Below are 27,727 nucleotides of genomic sequence, written 5' to 3'. Positions count from 1 at the left end.
AGTAGTGCATAGTCAGAGGAGATGTGCAGCAGTGCCGCTGGTCAGGAGCCAGATCACATTAAAGAAAAGAGCCACAAGTTGGCCACCCCTGCTCTACACAAACTTCAGTTGACACAAATAAACGGCTATAAATCCATTTTGTAGATTGTAGAACAAGAAATGGTGGTTTGCTTATGTGATGGACAAGAATTAAGATGAAGAAGAATTAGGAGTGACATTCCTTCATGCAGCTGGATCGTCATCATAATTTTTCTATCCAAGGAAGCCTGACGTGCTATGTATACCTCCAATACAGGCATGTGCAAACTATGGCCTTCTAGCTGATGTGAAACTACACATCCCAGGATGCCTTGCCATAGTTGTAGCATTCCCCAATAGCAAAATTGTGGCAAGGCATGCTGGGACTTGTAGTTTCACAACAACTGGAGGGTCATAGTTTGGACATGCCTGCTCTAATAGAAGGTCTTGTGCAAAGTTGACCCTATAACTCCAGCTGGAAGAATTGAAATCGGATTTCCTGAACACTTTAAAGACCACTAAGGCATTGTCAAACTACCTTCAGCTAACATTGCCTGACTGATATGTCGTCAAGTATTTGTATTAATTTTGATCTACATAATAATAATAATAATAATAATAATAATAAAATAAAAAAAAAAATTAAGCCTTATAATCTATTATTACCTATAACTACTTGTACTACACACAACTTTTCTAAATTATCCATCTTGCTTTAAAATAAATTTTAAACTATGAAACCAATAATCCTTCCACTTTTTAAATGCGACAAACATTAATATAAACATTTCCTGATTTTTTTTTTTTTACTTTGTCAACGCACTTTGAGATGAGAAGATCAAAAACTTCATTTTGAATTTGTAAAAAGATTTTCCTCACAAAGCCTAGGTTATATAAATAATGGAAAGGGCATAGAAAACATAGTACAATTACACCACTCACCTTTATCTTAAATCGCTATGGCGATTTTAAAATATGCTAGTTGTGTATTTTTAATAGATTAAAATAAATAAATGAATTTACATAGCCATAATTTAGAAACGGCATGATATATTAAACAAAATTTGTTTTTGTTTTTTTAGGTTACATATATATTCTCCATATACCAAATGTGAACAAAATCTTAGCTGGCAAGTTAAAATTTTAGCAAAAAGTGTGTCTACTGTATTTGACATAAATGCCCCACGACTAAAATAGCTTTAAAAAAAGGAAGAGGTCATAATCAAGGGAGACTATGTTGTTGAAAGTGCAAAAGACCCCTCCTAATTTACAAGTGTAAAATTTCTAAATTATTTAAAGGGATTCCTCAAGCAATTTGTAAAGGAGTCCACTAGTAAAGATGCAAGATTTAATACTCACAAATGGAGACACTATATCAGACAATAACGGGCCGCGGATGCGTCATGAATGGGACGACGCTCGCATTGCCCCCATTCAAAATTTATTAGCCGCCAGGGGGTGGCAAGCTGAAATCCACAAAGTCACCACTTACAGCACTCAAAGTGGACTTTTTGTGGCATGCCCATTAGTTTGCATAGTGTCTAAACCAGACCTTAACCGCTTCAGTGGTTTTTTTTCTTTTTTAGGGAGCGCTCCCCACTGGGCGAGTATTTTCTGGGGAGCGTTCCCTACAAAAATATTTTTAAAAAAGCCACCGCTGTGTTCCCGGGTCCGGGCAGCACCGATGAGAAGTCAATCAGCCGCTGCCCGGCCCTGCACCCCATCCCTACATGCGGCAACCTGGCTTGTCATAATGCAACAGCCAGGGGGGGGGGGGTGAGCCGGGGGCGCGGCGGTGGAGAGGGATCAGGGCAGCGCTGAAGCCAGCTGAGTTCAGAAATTAACTCAGCAGCGCTGCCCAGCGCTAATCACTGGCAATACCGAGAATTTTCTGGGCTTGCCAGCCTGGGCATTAAGGCATAGCCCGGAAAATTCTCGCGATTACCATTGAAGGGGTTAAAAAGAGCACAGTCACCATGAAAACAAAGATCAAGTGCGTATCGCCCTGTGATCTGTATTGCTTTAGATAGGAGATCTGGTGCGATATGACATTTTTCACTATAGAAGCAGAGGTTAGGCAGCAAGTACAGTCATGAAAAAGTTACATGAAAGCATTTAAGAGTAGAAAGTCCTAAAATAATTCACAAAAAAAGTTCATAAATCAATGGGACCAGATACAGATGAGATACATTCAAGAATATTAAAAGAGCTAAAAGATGTGCTGGTAAAACCATTAATACAATTATTAAGTCACTAGCCACATTACATTAGAGAGAACTGGACAGGAGCAAATGCTTTACCACTGTACAGAAGTGAAAGCAAGGAAGAAACAATTATCTACAGATCAGTAAGCCTTAAATCCGTAGTAGCAAAAGTAAGGCAAACCAGAGTTAAGGGCCCCTTACACTTGTGAGACCCCCATACACGGTCTGTTAATCGGATCCGTTGTGTGCTTAAACAGCACACATCGGATCGAATCCCATCCCTAGTGCATGCACTGCGATCCGATCGGATGTATAGCTAGTACAAAAAGTATGTGCAGCACATACTTTTTGTACCGTACTATTTGATGCGCGGGAGCACGCATCGCATAGTACAGAACGGAGCCATACACAACGGACCGTGTATGGGCTCCTTAAGATTTGATCCAATTTGAGTCAATTTATCTGACAAGATCTGATGTGCCTGTCTGACAAAATGTTATGTGCCTGATGTGTAGGACACAATCCCTTGCCATTGGGTATAACCAAGAGATCGGATGAGATTGAACCTCCTGCACATAGGATAAATCACGAGTCAATCAGGTTCAATTTGTTGAACAATAAGTTGAACAAGTGTAAGGGGGCCTTTAGAGTTACAGAATATTTGAAATGAAGCAATTTACACAAGTAGTGTATCTACAGATTGGCAAGGCATTGGATACAGTCCCAGGCTGCTAAATAAATTCTAAAGTGCTGTTTAATACCTTTGTGATGATATTGCAAATGGTATTAAAGGCAAAGACACTCCGGAGATTTAAACAAATGATTATCTAAGTAGACTTGAGCAATAGTCAAAAAGGTGGCAATTACAGCTTAAGGTACTTCTGTAGTACCCGGGAGCGCCCAATTTACATACGTACGCTTGCGCAAGGAAATCGCATCGCACGTCCCGTTTTAGTGCCGCGTGCGATGCGTTCTCAGTAGTTAATATGGATGGACGTTTGTTAGTTAACATAGCTATGCTTTCAGAATAAGCTTAAGCTACGGAAATAGCGTAGTCAGTCAGAACTTGTGTAAGTGTTCCCGTTCCCTGTCAGAATCATTCTGAGGTGATTAGCTGACAGTGATGGCTGCTTCTCTGAGTTCTCAAATGTGACAGAGGTGACAGGTGTGGCAGGTGAACAACTGTGCTGTTTTTTTCAACGACACGAGTTGCGTGAATGGCCATCCAATGCATCTGTCCATGAAGGAAAGCATGTGGCGCTGCCACATTAAGTCATGCAGGAAAAAGGTCAGTCTGCGAGCGGCCCACTGGTTCCCGGACTGTATTCAAATGTTTTAGCGCCAGCAGCCACTAGAGGGTGCCCAATGGAGCTATTCAAATGCATCTCCGTTCGGGAGTGTCTGGCGCCAGTATTTCAGCTTGCATGCCCTGGGGTTGACGAGCTGCAATTCTGAGATGTCACACATTTGAGCATTCAAACTTGACTTTTCATGGCGTACCCATTAATGAGCACAATTAAAATCAGAAAAAAAAAGGAACAATTGCATATAACCCAGGGCGCGACAAACTCCAGGGGCCAGGTCGCCACGGCGACCAGATTTTCTTGGGGAGGAAGCAGAATCTGGTCATGGCCGGGCGCACTTGTGACCATTAATCAACCCAGCAGTATGAGAGCTCCAATGTTAATCAGATTCCCTAAAGAGCAGGTCCGCCACGGCATTAGGAGCCAATCACAGTTTGCGGTTCTGCAGCCAATGAGGAGCGGCAGCAGCAGCTCCTGATTGTCAAACCGCTGTGAGCTCCTATCATGTTTGAAATTGCCACAGCGGCAGTGGTTTAACTGTAATGCAGCAGCTGCTCGTGCCTGACCTGGCAGCTCTGCGGCAAATAGGAGGACATACACAAACTGGAGGGAGGTAGGTTCAGGGGAAATGTAAGAACAACAATTACTTTATAGAAAGGGTAGTTGAATAGACACTTATCAGAGGTGGTAGAGGCCAAGATGTAGAGCAGGATGGATGTGCAAATGGAGGCTGCTCTCATCCTTGCTGCCAGATTGCCATCCGCAGGTTTCTGTCGGGGAGGAAATCGGGCAGATGGGGACTGGTTGTGGACAAACGAGCATCTCACATGCTAGCACGTCTGTTGCAGAGAATGGGGCGCATAGCCACGATGGGAGCCGCTCAGAAGCAATTATAGAGTACTGGAAAAAAAGCAAATGTTTTACCACTGCACAAAAGTGGAAGCAAGGAAGAAACAAGTAACTACAGGCAGAATGCCTTAAATCAGTAGGTCTAAGACGCCCACATTGAGAGTCAAAAGATGCTGAAAACCCGCTGGAATAGCTGTATACCCAACCATTGACATTTTCACCATCCCCACGCCAGGTGCAAATTCCCTGCTAGAGTATGGTCTACATAATGAACGATGTGTATGAGATCGCAACCAGTTATGTGACACACATCCAATACTCTCCATAACACAGTATCTCTGAAAAGCTAGCTCCAAGTCATCACTGAGGAATGCCCAATACATCTTCAATACATTTCAATTGCTACTGCACCTATGCATGTATAAACCATGGGCTGCATGTGACAATGTGTTCGTTTCTAGAAACTTCTACAATTATGTTGAAAAAATACCTAAAATACTCCCAGCTGAATACAATACAATCCAGTCCTCCGGTCAATTTAGAATATTTAATCCATTGCTATGTTGAAATTTCATGCGTTGTAGAACATTGAGGCACACATAAACACAGGTATAGGTTTGATAATGGAACATTCTGAAGAATACACTTTAATGTTGTAAGGGTTAATGTAAATTGCAATTTGTGTGTAGAAGCATTAAATTGATTGTAATTGAAAGTAATAGAGACCATAGAGTTTAGCTAATTGTTTAATGGGTTAGAAGCACGAGTTCTGTGCGGAATTGTGCTTTGCTCTGAAAAAAAAACAACAGAGGGCGTTTGGTCGCCTGCGGCTGCTCGGATGCTGGAAGACCATGCAAGCTTGTTGCTTTCCATCCATACACGTTAGTGTGGATGCAGACCGACGCCACTCCCTCATGGGAATCGGTACATCTGTCAGACCAGACTTAGGTCTACAGTCATTAGGTCGACTGGCCCCAAGGTCGACATGGGCCAAGGTCGACAGTCATTAGGTCGACATGAGGTTTTCACTGTTTTTTTACCCGAATGTCGACACAGTCGACATGGACACAGTTTGAGTTGAACCGCAGCCCCTCGCATTGCTCGCTATGCTTCGGGCACGGTGCCTCGCTACGCTCAGAACACTATTTTATTCTCCCACCACGCCCTAGTGGATGGTAGAGCATGAAATACCGCCTGTTGGCACATGTCGGCTCAAAAAACTGTGAAAAACTCATGTCGACCTAATGACTGTCGACCTTGGCTCATGTCGACTTAAGTCATGTCGACCTTTAACCCTGTCGACCTTGGGCCAGTCGACCTTCCGGGGTGTTGTCCGTCTGACAGATGACAGTTCCCCCCCTCATGTGGTAGTCCGTCTCAACCGGACACGGTAGACATGTAGGCATGTGTGCGCTCGCAGTAACGGTCCTATCCGAACGAACACAGATCCGAACGAGTGAACCAGAATAAGGCCCATACTTCTCCAACCCATGTAGGCTCATTCCCTCTGGTTTCTTGATAAAAGGACACCAACGTTTGGTTGTCTGACTGGGCTAAAACATTGAGGCCTACATTTTAATGCCTACAAAAACAATAAAAAGGCCTGGTTAGTTGCTTTATCTTCCAGTGTTATTTAAATGAATCAGAAGTGACGGTTTGATTCTCTGTATCTGTGTTCCAGCTTGCTGAAAAGCAGAACTGTAGGTTTCTTTTGGCCCATAGGATGACTTCTATAGTGGGGCTTTCAAGTAGTCCATCACTCTGACATCGCAGATGTTGCCAAGCTGCCTTTCTGACAATCACATCTAGTATTAACATCATTTTCAAGTGTTGAAAACACTTTACCTATATGGGGGCAATCGTGGGGAGATATGCAATTCATATTTTTACTTACACTAATTGCACTCATTAAGCTTGGGTTTAGCTGTGCACAGCAACTTAACCAGACCAAACTAATGGGCGTACATCAAAAGAACTGTGTGAGCACTCAAACAGGTGACTTTTCGCAGATGCCGGAGTCAAACGTGCATAAATGGAGCTACATTTGAATCGCTCCATTGCCCGCCCCCCCCCCCCCCTTCAGTGGCTGCCGGCGTTAAAAGATTTGAATACGGCCCTCTGAAAGTCGTTCACTGGGGTCAGATGTAGCAACTCTACTGACAGCAAATATTACATCTCTATACAGTAGTTCAATTTTATTTTAGGAATTCAGAAAATCTGTAAAGAACTCTGTCCAGAATGTTATTAGGCTCTAAATAATAATCTCCCTAGCCTGTAGAGACCTGCAACCCCTATGTGAGCTACAACCCCCCTTATGCACCTCTAGAACCCTGTTCTCATACATCTATCCTGAGGCAGCCACTTGATATGCAACCAGAGAGTTTAGAACTGAAAATGTCCAGCTTCTGACCCAACACACACATTGCCCTTCAAACTGCTACAGAGTGTGCCATAATGTTGTAAGACAGTCTGGTTGCCACCCAAAAGCAATCAAAAGCAATGTACGTATCTTGCACATTTCTGAGAAAAGCTCACTCCTTTTTCTTGTAAACTGACCTAAATACTCTTCATTGTCCCTGTGGTAAGCAGGACAACAACAAAACTCCAGGTAGTCTATTTATTGCAGTATCCCTTATTTGTGGCATGTCCCAGGCCATAGTCTCATTAGAGAACCAGTACATACAAGTTAGCCTGTTCTGCATTTTGCCTAGTTGCTCAGAGAAAGCGGTGTTAATGAGAAACTACATGCTCCATTTGTTTGACCCATGAAACTGTGCTTTTTCAATGCGCTATACTTTACAGATTCGCTATACTTTTCCTAGATCAACTTTAATTAGATTATAGATGGCTTTCAAAAATACTATTAAAATCAACATTAAAAATTGGATTCTTGTGAAACCTAAATCAAAGAATTCAGATTCATCAGAATACATTTGCAGCACACCTGACTCTTGTTGTTCCTCCTAAAGGTCATCACTTATGAATTTTAACTGGTTTGAATCTCTGCTACATAAGCGTAGTATCTGCAAATGCTATCATCTACTCTTAACCCATTAAGTGCCACCATCTGTGAGCGATGTGCAAAATATCTAAAAATTTCAGCGCTGCTCACATTTGTTATATAAATTCAAACAAAAAATGTGTAAAAACGCATGTTTCCTATATAAAAAAAGGTAAATATTACAGGTCATTATGATGAATAAAAAAATGTTTGCTTGCCAATTTTCACACTACCTTTGACAAATTCTCTTGGCACTCAGAGGGTTAAGGGGGGTATTCAATCCCCTGCCGCTATTCCCGAAGGGGAAAATAGCGGCAGGGCCCTACTCAATGCTGACTTCCCTGACAGCATTGAACAGGGATCTCGACAGAACGGGCCCGACTTAAAAAGCAGTCGGGCCCGTTCTGCCAAGAACGGCCGGGAATTGTTGAGCTACGGACCACAGCTCAACGATTTACGGCCATATCTCGCGGTCACGTCCCCTTTTCGGCGCTCCGCAGGTAGGACATTGAATCCCATCTGCCGAGCTGCAGTCTAGCCGGCCAAGAACGGGACCAGGTGACGGCTGTCGGGGCAGCCCGACAATGGTGACCTGGGATTGAATATCCCCCTAAAGGGGTGGCAGTTTTTTTTGCTCAGTGAAACGTACAATCATGGAAAAATCCTTAGTCAACTTCTGGTTGCAAACGGTACATACTGTATCAGGGTATTTAACTTCATAATGTATTTTTCAACTATACCTGTAGAATCTCTATTCGGGTTGAAGGGAATCTTTCAATTGCTTGTTAGCTCCTTGGGTAAAAACAGCTGAGCTGTATGGCTGCATAATGGTTAAACTAGACATAGGAGGTATTCACAACACCTAAATGGGGGCTATTGTAACCACTTACACACTCCCCTTGACATAACCATGCCACATTGCGCATGCACGCTAATAAGGAGAGCCGTTAATGCTGGGCATAACGACTCTCCCCTATTTATGCTGTATTTTATCAACACACCCTGTACGTTACCTTGCAATTTGTTTTTGTTTGCTATGTACGGCGCTGCGGACACTTTGTGGCGCCTTATAAATAAACGTACTACTACTACTTCTCTCCTTATCGTCACTGGGGGGGGGGTTCATACATTCAGCTGCTACAGGAGCCCGCTTCTCCACATTATGCAGGGAGTAGCAAGACCCGTTATTTTAAAAACATTAGGGGCAGATTAATACATCTGCAATAGAGATGCCATGTACATAGTCTCACTGCAATGGTATGAATTGCAACATAACCTAATTTAGAGTGCCGTGTATATTAAGAGTGCCGTGTATATTAAAGACTATTTTCCCTAGGGTCTGTGACAACTTGCCATGTATGTATGTATGATAGAGATATATATATATATATATATATATATCTCTATCTTAAAGGAACACAGCGGCGGCACTCAGAGACTTGTGCAAAAAACAACTTTATAAATCCATCAGATACGTGCAAACAGAGACCGACGTTTCGGGGTGAAGCCCCGTTTTCAAGGTCACTTCTGCACCTTGAAAACGGGGCTTCACCCCGAAACGTCGGTCTCTGTTTGCACGTATCTGATGGATTTATAAAGTTGTTTTTTGCACAAGTCTCTGAGTGCCGCCGCTGTGTTCCTTTAAGTTACCTTTTGTATTGGAAGGCACCGGAGCAGCATATACGCTTGGGACTGAGTGCCGGTCCGCCCCACCTCGCTATATATATATATATATATACATACACACACACTAGTAGATGACCAGAACTCCAAGAAAGATTAATTTATGTAGCCAATTGTGCAGACTCCAATAACAATTACAGACATAGCGGCATTCCCTGTACTTGAAAGAAACAGACATCATTGTCATCTACATACAAACATAAGCAGAAAACCATGTGGAAAAACAGGTGGCACTCCACAAATGGTATAAAAACATATATTAAAGTCATCAATAGGTGCCAAAAAATACAGTACTTAGCTGGTTCCATTGTCTCAAGGTTTCAAGGCATACTGCCTTTTCTTCGCTAAATAAATATATACTGCTGAGATGTATAGATGCAGATCTCACTGGAGCCTGAAAAAACCCTGCAGGAATAACCAGGAATAACATTGTAGGCATAACTTGCCGTACCCAGCAACCCGGTCGCTGTCATCATCAGGAGGAGAGCGGGGCTGAGCAGTGGTGCATCAGACAGGGGCGGAGGCAGCACTGAGTTGATGCTGCTGCCTCATTCATAGAAGTGAATGGGACCTGGGTCACTCCACCCAGGTTACCTGTTCACACTGCCCAGCAATAGTACTTCTATCCAGGGTCGGATTGTCTGGACTCAGGATAGACTGCATGGTCTTTTCACACGGCAACCCAGCAACAACCCAAGATAGACCTGTGTTATTTGAGCGGTGTCAAAGGGGATACACATTGCCTACTTCAGGAGTCAAACTATTTTGCTCTGGGAACCCATCAGAAAAAAATAATTACAGGACATGTAATTACATCACATGTGTGGTCAGCAGACAGCACATGCATGGCAGCATTGTGGATGCACAAAATGAAGCTGGCCATACATATTCAGATCGATTGTCAGATTGGGCTGGTTGGAACAAAAACCTGGTAATGGATGAGTAAATGACAGTTGACCATTTGCTTTGAAATGCTGGAAAACTGCCACTCATCCATTACCAGGTTTTTGTTCCAACCAGTCCAATCTGACAATCGATCTGTAGATGTATGGCCACCTTTATGTGAGGAGTCTGAAAAATTGGTTGAATTGTCTGTTATTTTAGACTCTTTTTAAGTCTGTGAATTGCCAACTGGTTATTCCTGCAGTGGGAGAGGTGGAGGGATAAATATTTGGAAGTTCTTAAAAAGGTTAAAAAAAATTTCAAGTTTAAACATACTTGGGGAAATTTACTAAGATGTGTATTCTACTTCACATGTGAGGTTGCTATGGGCAACCAGTCAGAATCAACTTATTTAGCACCCTCTGGAAGATAGTAGACAGGATCTGATGGTTGCTCATAGCAACATCACATGTCAAGTAGAATACACATCTTAGTAAATTTCCCCCACTGTATTTTGTGTTGGTATTGTGTACATATCCTACCTGTCTTCGTCTTTCGTAGAATCCGTTAATTTCATACCATAGACTTCAAAATCATCCCAAAAAGTATCATCCACTAAAGGCTTATCTTCTTGCAGCGTTGCATTTTCCTTATTAGCCCTTTTTATCTTTTTTCGGGCCCCTTCAACGGTGGTCACGTCTTTAACATTGTGGTTCTTTTCATCCATCTTTTCCACACTAAATATGGTTTCCCTGTTTCCTTTTCTAGAACTTCTGTTTTCCTTCCCAATTTCCTCCATTGTAAGTTGGTCTTTTCCAGTAGAAATTGAAGGAACCGATTTTCTAATCTTAGGCCTGACAACAGGTTCATTTTCATGTTCCATCTTGGCACTACCTGTATTTATTTCGTTGCAAAATCCTATATTGCTTTTTTGCACTAGTTCATGTTTAGGTTTCCATTGTAGAGATTCACAAAGATCCATATTGGCAACACCTGTGGCTTCGTCCTCTGACACAGAGCTTGCAGACAAACTCCACGGTGTCGTGCATAGGTCTATGTTATACTGTTTGGCTAAGGATACAGGCCTCACCTGAGATAAACTGTCTTTGGAAAAAGTGTGATTCAAGCTGGAAAATTCTGCAAGTATTTCAGTGGGAGATTCTTTTTTAAAGTCAGAGAGCATGTGGTTTATAGTTTGATTTTGGTTTTCAATCTCATGGTTTAAAGAAATATCATCGTGATGGCTAGCAGTCTCTTCCCCTTCACTGCTGTCTGGCTCAAAAGAGTCAATATTCACAAAAGAAATGCTGTTTTGAAGGGAGTGGCGTTGGTGCTCCATTGAAGCATGCCTGATGAAGGTTTTTGTGCTTTTCACGCAGTCAGTGCTATTATTCAATGTCTGACATCTTCTTACATGTTCTGACATTGAAAAGGGGGACACGATATTTTGCTCGGCTTCAGTAAAAACAGACAAACTATCATTAGCATGAAATGTTCTGCTTTCTTCCTGAAAATCTGCAGTTAAAACATTGCCAATGGTGAAGAGCGTTGAATCAGGACTTTCAGCCAAAACTAAAAAAGAAAATATGTGTCAAGAATTAGGCAAACTATCATTCATAGTCGATTTGTTTAGAAACACAACATTGCTTTATAAGACACGGGGTGTGGGGAGGGGATAATCTACTATTTATTTAGCACCTTCTTTACAATAGGTAGTATCCGATTGGTTGCCCGTAGCAACATCCTATGTGAAATAAAACTCCTATCTTAGTAAATTTCCCCCATTGTGCTTAAATCAGACAATGCTACAGTATCTAGGACTTTGCTCATAATTCAAACCACCTAATAAAATATTTAAAGTGGCAACATCAACACGTAGAAGCAAAACATTCTTTCATATACACTGGGAAAAACGCCTCCTAGAACTCTGATTGGCTAGAAAAACTACTGCAATGCCACCGCACCCAACATGATTAATATGGCCTTTTCATTTGAAAGCTACAGCTATTAGGTGAGGCAGCAAAGGTCAGCCATTTAAATGGGGTGGTATTCAATTATTGCTGATATTTCCCCCTAGGTGAAAAATTTGCACTATTCTCTTTATAAAGAAAAAAAACTAAAAAAAAAACACCTGTATTGGCAAAATACCCACCAATCCATGTGTTTGACACTTTCCGGGCGAAATTGCAGCTGTGCCGCTTTTGGGCCAATACCTTTATGCCCTCTCCCCCCAAAAAGCCAAACAAATGCCTTCAATAGCAATGAATCGGAAGCAATTGAATAGTTGGGGGAGTGAGACTTGTTCAGTTTTCCCCCCTATGCAAATAAACTGCACTAATTGAATACCCCCTAGGTCTGAACATTCAGAGTTCTATTACTGTAAGAATCTCTCAGCATAAGACCACAACTGAATAATCATACATCAATATGTATTAAATCCCATTTGGTATACATCAGATAATAGCTTCCTTGTGAATAAATAGAAAGAATGCAAAGGTTCTACACACAATACCCCATAATGATAACGTGAAAAAAGAATGAGCGATTTTTGCCAATTTATAAAAAAAAAAAAAAAAAAAAAATCACACGCATATAAAAATATTCACCTTTGCTCAATACTTTGTTGATGCACCTTTGGCAGCAACTACAGCCTCAAGTATTTTTGAATAGGATGCAACAAGCTTGGCACACCTATCTTTGGACAGTTTTGCCCATTCATCTTTGCTACACCTCTGAAGTTCTATCCGTCAGTGAACAGCCATTTTCAGATCTCCCTAGAGCTGTTCAATTGGATTCACGTACGGGCAGCTCAATGATATTCACAGTGTTGTCCTGAAGCCACTCTTGATATATTGGGTGTGTGCTTAGGGTTGTTGCCCTGTTTAAAGAGGAACCGTTGCACCAGACTAAAGGCCCCCATACACTATGCGATTTTCGGCCGATTTCATCCCGATAAATCGGGTGAAATCAGACCAAAATCGCATGTGTTTGACATCTGATCTGATGCGCGGTCCCGCACGCATCGGATCACGGCGTCGGACATGCAGAACATAAGATATATCGGAATCTGAGCCATCATGGGTGCTTTTTAGCACCCACGATGTTCAGATCCGATCGATCTTTATATACAGCCCCCCTGTCTTTACTAGCAGCGCCCCCCCCCCCCCCACATTGACGGCTCCCGGTGGAGGTAGTGCAGGCGGGCACCACAGGCGTCGCAGAGCAGAGACCGTCGGCGCGGCGGGAGAATAGGAAGAAATCCTATTCAAAAGACCGGGCGGCCGCTGATTGGCTGAGCTCAGTGGCCGCCCGGTCTTTTGAATACGATTTCTTTCTATTCTCCCGCCGCGCCGACAGTCTCTGCTCTGCGACGCCTGCGGTCCCCGCCTGCACTACCTCCGCAGGGAGCCGTCAATGCGGGGGGGGCGCTGCTAGTAAGACAGGGGGGCGCTGCGGGGGACACAGAGTTGGCAGTACAAGAGCCGGGCAGGAAAAGCTGTTAGCGCTGGAAAAAAAAAAGCCCCAGCGCTGGAAAAAAAAAGCCCCTACAATGAATGGGCAGCCTGTGATTGGCTGAGCGCTCTCTCAGCCAGTCAGCAATTGGCTGAGAGAGCGCTCAGCCAATTACAGGCTGCCCATTTATTGTATGGGCTTTTTTTTCCAGCACTGACAGCTCCCGCCTCCCCCTGCCCGGCTCTGTTACGGTCCCCCGCAGCGTCCCCTGCACGCTGCTTTAGCAGCGCCCCCCCCACCAGCAGCCCTGTTCTGCAGCCCCCCCCTGCTCCCCGGGTTTACATGTGATACATCGAGACGATGTATCACATGTAAAAAATGGCACATCAAGTGCCAATCTTATCAAGCTCCCCCGGGGAGCTGCCGGGGAAGCTCAGGGGGAAGTCGGGGGCGACTTTTCCTCAGGACAAGTCGCCCTAGTGTATGGGGGCCTTAAGGTCAAAAGCATGTTTCAACCAGGATGTCTCTGTATATTGCTGCATTCATCTTGCTCTCTATCCCGATTTGTCTCCCAGGTGCTGAAAAACATCCCCGCAGCATCATGCTTCACTGTAGTGATGATATTGGCCTGATTTCCTCCAAACATGAGAGTCCTTCAGGTGCATTTTGGCAAACTCCAGGCAAAGGTCCACCCGGGTTGTTACATCTGAGCCCCCCATATGCTCCATAACCGGCCTTTGGTGAAAGGCCAGATACGGTACCAGGCTTTGTTTATTTTATATATACTGTGTGTTTTTACATAAATAAAGTGTTTGGTTGATTACGCTATGAGTGTTTCCCTTATGTATCTCTGAGGAAATTAGGAAAGGATTGGATCATTGGAAACATTCCTGATTTATTAAGTGACCCCAGGTCTACGCCTAAATTCTTGGCCTAGAGGAGAGGCCTGTATACGGTACGAGTACCCTTATTCCCCCCCCCCCCCCCTTTTTATGACATATGTGTATTGAACATCTAAGGAAAATCTGCACCATAAGATTTTCTCTATCTTCTTTTTGAGGTGAAATAAATTGAAGAACCCTATACGAGGAAAAAAATAACTGTTTATCATAGAAGGAGATTACGAAAAGAAAACTACCATCTTTGCGTTATTCTATCTACCCCAATAGGTAGCGCAGGGTTCCTATTTTTCTTTTTTCTGGCATATACATGTACCTGCCTCACTCGCCATGCTTCGGGCAAGGTGCCTCCCTGTGCTCGGTACACTTTACCATCCACGTGGACGCCTAATGGGAATGGTAAAGTATAACGAGTAAAAAAAAAAATCTACCATGCGCCTATGTTGACCATGGTGTCCGCCTATAGACTGTCGGCTTAGATTAAGTCGTCCTATGGACGGATACCTACAACTGTCATGTTACACTACTGTACACAAACAGGAACAAAGAATGGCATATCACACACTTAATTCCTTCTCCTTTTGCACATTGTCTAACTCCAGCCCTTCACTTTCTCTTCCATGCTGAGCTGAAGTTCTGTTTGGACTCTCAAGTGATGGTCGAAAGCTGATATAGGCATGCCTTCTCCCGTACCTTCGCCCTGTGATTGTTTGATAGCCTCCTGAGGGTTTAGGCCAGGCAGCTTTACAAGCTTCCTGACCCATACCTGAAAAGCAATAATAAAACTAATTAAAAAGAAGAAGAGATTTTTAGTTAAAAAATAATAATAATAAATATACATATAAACACACACACACACACACACACACACACACACACACACGAGATTATATAAAAAGGTGTGTACACGTATCGATTTGATTTTACTCAATTCTGCCACATTTTGATTTGGCCTTTGCTTTCACATTCAATCTGCACTTTCGATATGGAATTTGATTTACATTCAAGGTACAGTATACACATTTGATTTACTGGTACAATTTCGACATTTCCTTGCACAGTGTATTTTTCTTTTCGAGAGAAAACGGGAGCGTGCATCAAATCGAAAGGGTCTTAAAAACCATTCGATTTGGATTCGATTTTGCTTCTATAAGCGAAATCGAAAAAAAATGTCAAAATCGAAGCGTGTATACACCCCTTTAAAAACTGTCCTTGCTGGGAGATAGCACATTAAAATGGTAGTGTTTCTGTCTCCGCCATTGCCCTGGTACTGCCATGATGAATGGCAAATTATCATCATTATGTAGAGGATATCAAATGGTTTCCACAACTAAATGACAATACTATTGTAAATGTCAAAAATTATTTTAAACTTTAGACCTGATATTTCACTGCTGTTAACCTGTTTGACCACATGCATCGATAATGGCACAAGGTAAAACTCAGAAAAGGATTAATCAGCTGAACTGTTTAAAAAAAAAAAAAAAAAACCTTATTACGTGTGTGCAATAGTAAAACAAATATAAAATGGCCTAACAAGAGATTAGCAACTTTTCTTTTATTGCACATAATTGAGGTGCGGCTGGGAGGAGCACTGAAAGCAGCAGCGATGAAGAGATATGGTAAGGAGGCATCTGGTATAAGTAGCAAGCGCGATTCACTGTTGCAGCCTAGGACGCAACATCGGATCACTTGCTACACTATTTGTTGGTGCAGCCGCTGCAGTCCCATCCCAATGGCTAAACGGGGGTGCACATAAGCATCGCATGTGGCTGAACACTGCGATTCAGAATAACATTTTTATTCGATTTTTACTATATAGTCAAAATAGACAGCCAGAATTGCACCTGGTGTCCACAGCTTTACCCTTTGCTATTCAGGTTTGAGCGGCAGCAATGTTTCAATTTAAAGGCACACAGTTGCCTAACCAAAAAAAACCTAACAAGCAATTTGTTGCATGAAAGCATTTATTTACTTTTTGGGGGCACATAATGTATAAACTTCCTTAAGTACGAATTTGTGATGTAAGCCAACTTTTTCTGAGATTTTCCAAACAGTAAAATATAATATCATGTTTAGTGTAGAAGTATTACATTTTTTTATTCCTTCACTGCTCGAGTGTGTGTGTGTTCATATGCTATATATGTAACCCATTTGCAATGTTCTAAATTTATACAAAAAGGAGGAAATTATGAAAAAGGTAAAATCCGAACTAGATATTGCATCCCGAGACGCTCTTACCTAAGTATCTTATGTTATTTGTGGAAAGTGAAATGGGAGCGATACTGCTGAAGCGGCTATATGAAGGGAGCTCATTTACATGACAAAGACATACAAATATTTAACAAGCAAAACAAGCCTGGTTAAGCTGGCCACACAGAAACAAGACAATTCTTCCTCTAGGCGTACACGTCTGGCATGTTAATGCGATTGCAAAACAACACTCAAAAGTCAATAGCATTACATTGAAAGAGATAGATAGAGATAGAGATATAGATAGAGATATAGATAGAGATATAGATAGAGAGATAGATAGAGAGATAGATAGAGAGATAGATAGAGAGATAGATAGAGAGATAGATAGAGAGATAGATAGAGAGATAGATAGAGAGATAGATAGAGAGATAGATATATTTCTGTGCTCTGCAGGTGTTAATCAGGCCATACACGCAGCCATAAAGTCTGGATTACCAAGTGAGATTTGCACAGGTAGTGGTAGTAACACAAAAAAAAAAAAAAAAAACAGTAACACTGGGTACACACTTGAAAGATTTGCCAAACAATGATAGAGAGCTTAAAAAGGTTCCCAAGATCATCAGATTTCTATCACACCCACTACACAATTATGAACCAGAGAGGAGTCATTGCTGATGGACACACACTGATGCCCACAAGGAAGACCTTTTATTATTTAATTTTGTCTGCGGATGCAGCTATGTACCCTGTACTTGTATACTGTCCTGAACTGTTGTAAGTCACGGTGTTCTTGTTTTGCTTATTTATGTATTCCGTAACTGGGTGCCGCAGATCCCTTGTGGTGCTATATAAATACAAAGGATGAGGATATCAACAACTATGGACCAGAAGCTGACCCCGATAATTGAAACTCCATACACATCACATTTTCAGCCGGACAATGTACAACGGTGTGTGATATTAAGAACCCCTCATTAGAGACCACTGAATTGTCCTGGTCGATCACCACACCAGATACTCGTGCCGAGCGGTTGGATATTAGCAATTCTGACAACAATAAGCCAGGTATATTTACTGTATATTCTTAGCAGCTTTATGGGTTAGATTTACAAGTGCGGAGTAACCTAATCCATGCAAACTCATGCTTCTTGCCCTATTAAATCGCTCAAAGCTGCAAATAGTCAATGTTGAAAAGCAAGCTGTAGTATATACCCCATTATTGCACGGATATTATTTCACAGTGTTGACACTGTTGAAATGTAGACATAGAACATGTTGACTTATTGCAGGGAGCGGAGGGTTAGGTTTATGCTGTGGTCAGGCTTGTATTATTGCTTTTTGGTTTCAGTCTGGTAATAAGCTTGTTTGTTTATGCATATAAATCACTGTGTGTAGACCAGAACGGCCTGGTCAGATAATTAAGAGCAGTCACTCATCTGCCCATGCCACACATGCAGGAGCTTCTAAGCAGGGCTGCTGAGCGGGCGATGCGGCACGCCCAACCCAAGGAATACGTGGGACCCCTACTCACTTTGTCCTCCGTATTTTGGGAAACAGGTCTGCTCCAAGTGCCCGGGGCTGGTCATACTCGTGGGGGGACCACCACGCCATTTTTTTTTACATTATTTATTTTTCTATTATAGACAAAGAAGATGACACTCCCCCCAGGCTCTACTCCTACCCATTACTTTTTTTATTCCCCTGAAGTCAACTATGTGAGAGATTTGAATACTGAATCTCTCATTATTAAACTCTGGCACAAATATCTCTGTGTGTGGGCCTATTATCTAAGAGATTAAGTTTAAAGGGAAATCTCTCATGCTGAATCTCCCATTATGAATCTCTGGCACAAGTCTCTCCATGTGTAGGGCCCTTTGTCATGGCCGTATGCACACGCGCAGAATTGCGGCTGTTCATACACCAAACATGCGAACTGACCAGAATAAGGTCCCACATCTCAATGTGGTAGGGCATGATGGAAGGTTTAGTTATACAGCATCAGGAATACCAGAGGTTGCCTTTCAATGTTCTAGGACAGTGGTTCTCAACCTTGGTCCTCAAGTACCCTCCATTCTCCACACAGAATCACAAGTGAAATAATTAGCTCCACCTGTGATCTTTTAAAACGAGTCAGTGAATAATGAGTGCACCTGCCGGGTGACCTGGAAAAACACGTTGGGGGTACTTGAGGACCACTGGTCTAGGATATAGGTTCTCAAACTCGGTGCTTGGGACCCCACAGAGTGCATGTTTTCCAGGTCTCCTCAGAATCACAAGTGAAATAATTAGCTCCATCTGTGGATCTTTTAAAATGTGTCAATGAGTAATGAATTCACCTGTGTACCCGCCGGGTAACCTAGGAAATGTGAACTGTGGAACAGAGGACCGAGTTTGAAAACTCCTGGTCTAGGATATGGCTTAACACAAGTTTAGGTCAACCATATTATTCGGATTATGCAAAACAAAGAAACAAATAAAAATCATATTGTTTAAGCCTGATTTTGCATATGTAAATATTGGGAAGCATGCTGTTTGCAGTACATAGGAGGAATGTAGCTTCCAATGAGCTCTCATTTATAGAGGTAAACACTAAATACATTTTTTTGTCCAACTTTTACACTCAATTAAGAAATTGTACAACATCAGAATAAATACGCATAATATACTTAATATAAATAAAAAATGCAATCTGAACACTCATAACTTGAGCAGGAATGGATCGCTTGACAAAAAGCAACAAGGTCGACACAACTGATGGTTGACAGGGTAATTTCACTTTTTCCCCCGAATGTCGACACAGTTGATATGGACACTAAAAAGTGCACCGTGTGCGCTCGCCATGATTCGGGCACGGTGCCTTGCTACGTTTGGCACACTATTTCATTCTCCCACCACGCCCCTAGTGGATTGTAGGGCATGAAATACCACCTGTCAGCACAAAAGTAAAAAAGTCAAAAACTACCTTTTGACTGTCGACCTATTGACCCTTATACCGAATAACCTGGCAATAACCCAAGTTGAGAGTGCGGTCTGAAAGGGGTATACGAAACATCTAAGGGCTGCGACTGCAGTACGAAATAGAGGAACCACAGGAGTTATTGGAGATATAATTGCAGTCCCTTCATGGTAAATTTGAAGGATACTTAATATTGGAGGGTAATCCCAAAAAAATGCTGTTTTGGAGGAAATATCCCACAAATATTATTTGATAAATAGACTGCATATTTTAACAGTGCTTCTTTTCTTACAGATGGGTAAAAATTGTTCTCCAGATAAAGATCCTACAACCTGTATGTCAAGGTTTGTAGGAAGCAGAGATAATTATACTTAGTGGTATATTTTATCAGTATTTTAGCAGATGGGTTAGTGGCCCAGATTAACCGGTGTATGTGGTTTTGATACAGTTGACAATTAGAGAGGATCAGCTTTCAGAAACACTAATGGTTCCTACACACGTAACAATGTACCGGCATTTTCTAAGCAATTTGACTTAATTTGTCTAGATCGTTTAGAAAATGTCCCAACATTGCTATGTTTGTAGGGGAGATAGTGATGCCCGGCATCAGGCGATTAACAACCAGAGTGCTGGTTATTAATCGTCATTGCCAGTGTTCTCTCAATGGAGAACAATGGTGCTGACAGATCACTCAGCACACATCTCCCCATGTGTGGGCCCCATAACCCAAGACAATTATACCCCTTTCACACCAGAAAATGTGTGAGACTTACCCAGGAATACAGTCCAGGAACAACCAGGTTTGGTCCCTGCATTTTTTGGTGTGAGAGCCTATGTGCAGCGGTTGGCGGACAGCAGGGTCCAGACTGCGGGGATCCGTGCAGCGGCGGCTGGGCGATTGTAGTGCTATTTGATGGGCAGCTGGGCGGGATGTGCTGCTGAATTTGAATACATTTTGAAAAGACTGGCCAGACGCTGATTGGCTGAGAGAGTACGGCCATTCTTTTCAATATTCAAGGGTTTTCAGACCTTCACAGGTTAAACACTAACTAGCAGCCTATATGTGCACTATTTGATTCTTCTGTTTTCCTTTTCAATTCTTCTCAAATCAAGCAGCAATTCCCGCCCGCTGCCGAACAAATAACACTACAAGCGCCCACTACAGGATCCCGCTGCCCACCACCCAGATGCTTTCACACCAGCCAGTAACCCAGGCTGGTTGCAGCTAGCAGGGTTGAAATCACAACAAATTTTCCCAGGAATTTGGCCCGTGAACCTTGCACACCAACGCTAGTCGCAGGTTGTTCCCGAGGCCAACCCAGGAATTTGGGCTGTTGTGAATGGGGTTTTAGAATCAAGTTATATTTTCATGCACTGTTTTACAAGGTCTTCTAAGGCCCATACACATTGGGCTTTTTTGAGCTGAAAGCTAGTGTGTACGGCCCAGCTAGGAGCACTCATGAAATTATATTATTTTGGTGAATAACTTATAATCATTGTGCCATATTAGCAGGTGTTAATCCTTTTTTTCGTAAATTTAAATAAAAGCAAATCTGCCCAAATATATGGGTTATCTGTGGGTCTTTGCACTGTCAGTGAGGAACGAATGCACCACATCTTTTAAAAGCCGTCAGTCATATCACTTCCGCATCACAAACTCCTAGCCCGACCATGGATTTTGAACCTGGGATAGCACCCCTTCACACTGCACCTCGACCTGCTAATTTTGGCGATGGGTATTAGACTTGTAGTTCCCAAACTGGATGCTGTGGTGGACTTGCAAGGTACCAACAGTTGGTAGTCCAGGACCTCATCAAAAGTTTGGCAACCACTGAACTAGTGCACTGGATGCAACCACATAAAGGGAATTCCTCCACCCCAAGTGCGACTCCCTTCTCTGTTTCTCCTAGGGTGGGAGCCATTTGCACATATGCATGTCAATATCAGAACATGCTATTCTCAAATATTATACAGATATATACACCTGTGCACAAGTCTAGCATATGTGGACTGTAAGTAGCCCTTAAGGGTTGAGCTTGGCCACCATTGAAACTAAGTAACATACTGGACTTCTCTGCTCTAGAGACAAACATACAAAGCCCCAGCATGCTGCGACCTGTAGTGCCCCTCTAGCTGGAAAACCAAGTTGGCACAGCCCGTCACCTGACCATAACACTGGCGCGCTGCCTAGTACATAATAATGCCGCAAGAAGATCGCAGCATGTGTATAATGTTTGCGTGTACTATATGGTGTTGTTATGCCAGTGACGCTGCGGTCCCGCCCCCTCTCACTGCAGGCCTCAGCAAAGACCCCGGATCATACACACACACAATTATTTCAGCGCCAGAAAAGCACCGAAACCGCATGCATTGTGTACCTTCCTCCGGTAGCTCCCCGTTACCTGCCTCTCGATAACGCTGAAGACCCCGGGGCCTCCAGCACCACCGACTGCACGGTCTTCGTCACACACCGAGCGTCACCGTGCAGCAAGCGTCACCGCCTCAGCCAATCACCGAACTGAGCCTCTCCTCAGCCAGCCAATCAACGATTGAGAGAAGGCGGGGAAAAGGCGCGCAGCAGCCAATCATCATCTTCATCAGCAGAAGCTGCACATATATCACTTTCACAGGTATATGCAGCAGCTGCCTTATACAACCTATGTGCTGTAGCTGTCACTACATTCTCTCTCTTTCTCTCTCTCTCTCTCTCTCTCTCTCTCTCTCTCTCTCTCTCATATAAACAAGAGTTGTTTTGGTACTTCCTCATCTTTGCAGCCACCGCTTACGCCAGTTACATTAGGCGCTACGTGGATCGCAATTTTTCGCTCGCCACGCTTCATGCTCGGTGGCTCGCTCTGCTTTACTCACCACGCTTCGGGCTCAGTGGCTCACTCCACTTCACCCGCCACAACTTTACCGAAGGTGCCGTGGATCCCGAAAATAACCCTTGCGGCTTGCCGTGCGCTATGTATATTCGGTAGCATAAGCGGTGGCCGCAAAGATGCGGAAGTACAGTTATTTTTAATGCTAATCTATTGTATTTGTTATATTCATGTGAAGGGCCTGATTCAGAATTGATCGTTGTGCAAATTCGCAATCCTATCAATTATCGACTGACTGCGCATGTCTGCAGATTGCAGGACGCATGCGTGCGTATAAATAATAGAAACATTTTCTAATCTCAATCCCCTCACAATTTGACTGACAGGAAGTCGTCGTTGGCAACTGGCCATTTTTTGGGAGTGTCCAAAATGTCTATCTGTCTATCTATATTGGGCATTACAGTGTGTGGTATAATGTGTACTGGGCAATTCAGTGTGTTGTATAATGTGTAATGGACTTTACATTTGAAGAAAACAAAACAAAAAGGCACTGCGGTTTTTTTGTGTGCTGGGGGGGCCCGAACCATATTTTTGCACCTGGGCCCACAACTTGCTTGTTCCGCCTCTGCGTTGTAGCCAGGGTTTGCGCATTCACAGTGAAGCTGTGGCACTGGTCCCAGTGCCTGTCACCTTCAATATGTAGGTGCCAGGACCCGGCCAGCAGTGGCAGGGGCTTTCCTCCACCAAGCCATGCAGCGACAGTCCCCCTACTCAAAAGGTAAGAGCCACTGCTGATTCTTTATAGGAAGAGAAGTATTAGAACAGGAGGACATGCACTGAAACTGAAGGGAAAATATGAGGAAAAATAACTTAACATAAATTTAAGTGAATAAGTAGAATAGCCTCACATCAGAGGTAATAGAGTCTAAGGCAGTGATTTTCAACCTTTTTACCTTGCTGCACACTAAATACAATTTTAAAATTGTCAAGGCACACCATGAGATCCCCAAAGGGCAAAACACATTGGCCCCCACAGGAAAAAACCTATTGGCCCCCATATAAAATAAATCACACTGGTCCCCACAGGTAACAAAAATAAAATACATTGGCTCTTTACATGAAAAGAAAAGACCGTTAAATAACAGTTGAACTGGTGATGGCTGTAAACTGGTTTAGGCATCTCTAGATCTGGGGGCACACTTGAGAACAGCTCAAGGCACACTAGTGTGCCAAGGCACAGTGGGCCAGATGTATCAAGCTTCAAAAGTGATAAAATGGAGAGTGATAAACAATCAGCCAATCAGCTCCTACCTGTCATTTTTCAAACCCAGCCTGTGACATGGCAGGTAGGAGCTGATTGGCTGGTTGTTTATCACTAGAGACAGGATTATATGCATTTGCATATTTGCATATGCATTTGCATATTTTGCCCATTCTCACTGGTTATTGCATATTTTACCTAAAATCTAGTGATGGTGCATATTTTAGGCCCAACCCTCTTCCCACCCGCGAGTCACAGCACTGCTTTGCCCTGCTGCTGCTGGCCAGGTAGTGGTAGTGTGCAGGCTGGGGCAATATGTGCACAGTGTGGGGAACCTGGATGTACCCTATGTCTGACACTGCTCTAGGCTGCCAATCCATGTTGATAAAAGTCAGTCGGGCGGATGCCATTATGAAGCTCCTGAACCTTTGCCTGCCCTTGGCCTGGGACTTTACACCAAGAGACAAACTTCTGCAGCAGAGGAGGCGGGCGGAAGGGTTGTGATATCACGCGGCACAGAGGAAATGCTGTGTCACAGTGAGTATGCGGCGTAGGGAGGAAGCCTTCCACTGCGCCGCCCTCACACGCTATGCTGACATTTGAGCCATCGGGGCTGGAGATGAGGGTCCGTGTAGTTGATGCAAGAAGAGCTTTGGACGCTGCAGTCTGCTGTAGCAGCCAGGAAGAAAAAAAATCATGTGTACAGCACTAGACATCTGCAGATGCTGTGGGCCTATTTTTGAGGTTTATTTGCTACTAATTGTATGCCGATTTTTAAATAAATAAGTTAAAAATTACTGTTTTTTATTATTTAATGTAGCATATTTTAACACTTTTCATGCATATTTTAGGTATTTTTCATGCATATTTGCATGCATATTTCAAGCTTTTTATGTTGCATATAATCCTGTCTCTATTTATCACTCTCCATTTTATCACTTTTGAAGCTTGATACATCTGGCCCAGTGGTTGAAAAACACTGGTCTAAGGGATAAATTTACCTGTGTCTCTGCTGAGATGCCATTCGGCTGCTTATGAATGCATAGAGGTCTATTTTGAAAATAATTCCCAGTTATTCACTAAGCTCCTGTGTTTGCAGGATTAGTGTTTTCCGATGGTGAAGCCAAGCATAAAGAATGCACAGAATAGTCAGATTTGTGCAGTGCTTCTGTGTGTAAAGGTGCCCATACATGGTACTGTGTGATGCAATGCCCGCTATCACACTATGTATGGGCACCTTAAGAAAGAGCTAACAATGGCCCTTATTCTGATTGGTGCGGTAATATCCGCGTGCGTTCGTGCCGCCGATGTTTTGTGTCTGCGCATGTGCAGAGGCGTCTCTGCGCATGTGCGAGCAGGACGCACGGCCAGGGCCGGCGCTACCCGCTCAGCGGGTCCTGCAAAGCAGGGAGGCGCCGTGCTGAAAAGGCGCACTCCCTTGCTCTGCGAAAGTTGCCTGTGCCGCAGCACAGGTCCGTGCTGCAAAAAAAAAAAAAGCGGCACCTGTTTTCCCCAGATCGCGATCAATGACAGGCACTTAGGAGCCGGGCGCCCTCAGTGTCAGCGTGGACTCTCGGCGGCAGCGTCGTGGAGATCAAAGCAGTGGCGTGAGGAGGAGGACGGGAGTGACAGGGAGCTACAGTACTGCTAGCAGGAAGCAGCTCGGAGGAGAGGCTGGGGGAGGAGCACGAGTGTTCCCAGGTTAGTGCTTGTATTTCTGGCTGCCTCAGCACTGCTGCTCCTATCTGGTACTGTGTGTAGGCAGCAATGTGATGTAGTGGTTTTTTTGTGCATACAGTATGTAACGTGGCACTATCTCTAATGTATGTTTTTAGGTGACCCATGGGTGTATCTATTAGACCTGCCTCTGCCCCCTGTTTTTGTGTATGTGTGTGTGTGTGTGTGTGTGTGTGTGTGTGTGTGTGTGTGTAAGCTGGTAGTCACCCCTGTGTGTGTGTGTGTGTGTGTGTGTGTGTGTGTGTAGGCTGGTAGTCACCCCTGTGTGTGTGTGTGTGTGTGTGTGTGTAGGCTGGTAGTGACCCCTGTGTGTGTGTGTGTAGGCTGGTAGTGACCCCTGTGTGTATGTATGTGTGTGTAAGCTGGTAGTGACCCCTGTGTGTGTGTGTGTATGTAGGCTGGTAGTGACACCTGCGTGTGTGTGTAGGCTGGTAGTGACCCCTGTGTGTGTGTGTGTGTGTGTGTGTGTAGGCTGGTAGTGACCCCTGTGTGTGTGTGTGTGTGTGTGTATATATGTGTGTGTGTAGGCTGGTTGTGACCCCTGGGTGTGTTTGTAGGCTGGTAGTGACCCGTGTGTATGTGTAGGCTTGTAGTGACCCCTGTGTGTGTGTGTGTGTGTCTAGGCTGGTAGTGACCCCTGTGTGTGTGTGTGTGTGTGTGTGTGTGTAGGCTGGTAGTGACCCCTGTGTGTGTGTGTGTGTATATATATGTGTGTGTAGGCTGGTTGTGACCCCTGGGTGTGTGTGTGTGTGTGTGTGTGTAGGCTGGTAGTGACCCGTGTGTGTGTGTGTATATATATGTGTGTGTAGGCTGGTTGTGACCCCTGGGTGTGTTTGTAGGCTGGTAGTGACCTGTGTGTATGTGTAGGCTTGTAGTGACCCCTGTGTGTGTGTAGGCTGGTAGTGACCCCTGTGTGTGTGTAGGCTGGTAGTGACCCCTACTGTGGGCATATGAAGGAGTACTCAGGGCATTACATTTAGCATAATGTGTGTCAAGGGGCATCATGATGTATGGTATAATGTGGTATGGGCATTAGTGTGTAGCATAATGTGTAATGGGCATTACAGTGTGCTGCATATTGTGTTAGGGGCGTCAAGATGTCTTACATAATGTATAATGGGCATTACTGTGTGTGGTATAATGTGCTATGAGCAGTATGATGTTATTGGTACTTTTATGTGGCCACACCCCTTCCACATGAAGCCACACTCCTACATTTTTGCTGCGCGTCTTCGGCGCGCACTCTCGCTGTATTGACTGGTGGGCCAGTCAACAATTCCCTTTCTGGCACAGGGCACCAAAATGGCCAGATATGGCACTGGTGCTGTATAATATGAATAAGATTGTGCTACTGTGTGGTGTAATTTGGAATGGGAGTACTACTGTATGGCCATGCTCCTTCCTTGTGAGTCCACACGTCTTTCTTTCAGTGTGCGCTGTCCCTATGTAAAGTATAGAAGGGCGCAAATTTATAGTTTGCAGGAGGGCGCCAAACACCCTAGCACCGGCCCTGCGCACGGCCACATTCCGCATGAAATGTGTACACTACGAACAGGGGGTGGAGAGGGGTGTGAAGGGCTGTTTGGGCTCATTACCATATGTTTACACCCCGCGTTTCATGGGCGTTCCCATGCAAACGCTGGGCGTACGTATGGTAATGCGGCCGTGACGCACGTGTGGGGGGCGGACATATGACATTGCCGGATGTCAGCTGCCCGCCCAGATCCCTGCTTTTGCACGGAGAAATGCCCGTGTGGTCTGAGGTTGCGGAAGCTGCCTGGCCATTCGGTCCTGCATTCGATGGTCTGCGACCATCGAATGATGGGGGAGGTTCCCTGAGATGGAGGAGGTGTATTCTTGAGAAATACACGTGCGGTCCGTTCGGACAGCTTCTTACCGCGTACGGACGGAGTTGGCGATCCGTATGGAAGGTGGGGTTTAGGACGCACGGTGCTGGCCGCATATTCGGATCCAGCCGCACCGATCAGAATAAGGGCCAATATTACAATTGTGTGGGCTCCTCTCTCCCAAGATTAAACAGCCCAGGGCTCTTTGAGCCGATACTGGTTCTAAAAATACAAATGTATGCCTCCAAATTTAATGAACCAGCATTGAGCTCTGGAACCAGTCCTCAAGTATTTTCTAAACCAGCACCAGGCTCTGTTATTCAGTAAGTTAAGGCCACAGCCAGGAACCTGTTTATAGTTTTCCCTGCAAACATAGCATTATCCCCCAACTAGTTAGCCCTGGTTGGGGTCCCTGGGGAAGTGGGAGTTCATAGCATTAAGTGTAAATGTAATAATTAATAATGTAATATACCTGTGGAACTAAAGTCTCAACAAGACACCCCAGCATGCTGGTACTTGGAGAATCCACTTAGGACAAGTAGGCCTAATGTATGAGGGCCTTTAGAATCAGCCCCATAATATCACGAGGCGCACACAGGATTATACATTTAGCTA

At 43.9% G+C, this 27,727-nt stretch overlaps 1 protein-coding gene across 6 annotated transcripts in view; it reads right to left on the bottom strand.

Annotated features, from left to right (window-relative positions):
• The window catches only part of PJA2 (praja ring finger ubiquitin ligase 2), a 39,576-nt gene extending 17,594 nt beyond the window's left edge, over nt 1-21,982 (bottom strand). For 3 of the 6 annotated variants that reach the window (XM_083151682.1, XM_083151685.1, XM_083151686.1), the window contains exons 1-3: nt 21,824-21,977; nt 14,859-15,059; nt 10,484-11,513 (exon numbers count right to left, since the gene is read on the bottom strand). In XM_083151682.1, the coding sequence (XP_083007808.1) occupies nt 10,484-11,513; nt 14,859-15,057 (1,229 nt within the window). In that variant the 5' untranslated portion in view covers nt 15,058-15,059; nt 21,824-21,977. Of the gene's footprint in view, nt 1-10,483; nt 11,514-14,858; nt 15,060-21,823 lie in introns of all 6 variants that reach the window. The other 3 variants (XM_083151683.1, XM_083151687.1, XM_083151684.1) reach the window with 3 other exon arrangements.
• Between the last annotated feature and the right edge of the window lie 5,745 nt (nt 21,983-27,727).

This window comes from Crinia signifera, chromosome 1, assembly GCF_055691185.1.
Source record: "Crinia signifera chromosome 1, ASM5569118v1, whole genome shotgun sequence".
Taxonomy (NCBI): Eukaryota; Metazoa; Chordata; class Amphibia; order Anura; family Myobatrachidae; genus Crinia; species Crinia signifera.
Note: the sequence above shows the minus strand (reverse complement) of the source record. Positions and strands in the feature narration are given on the sequence as shown.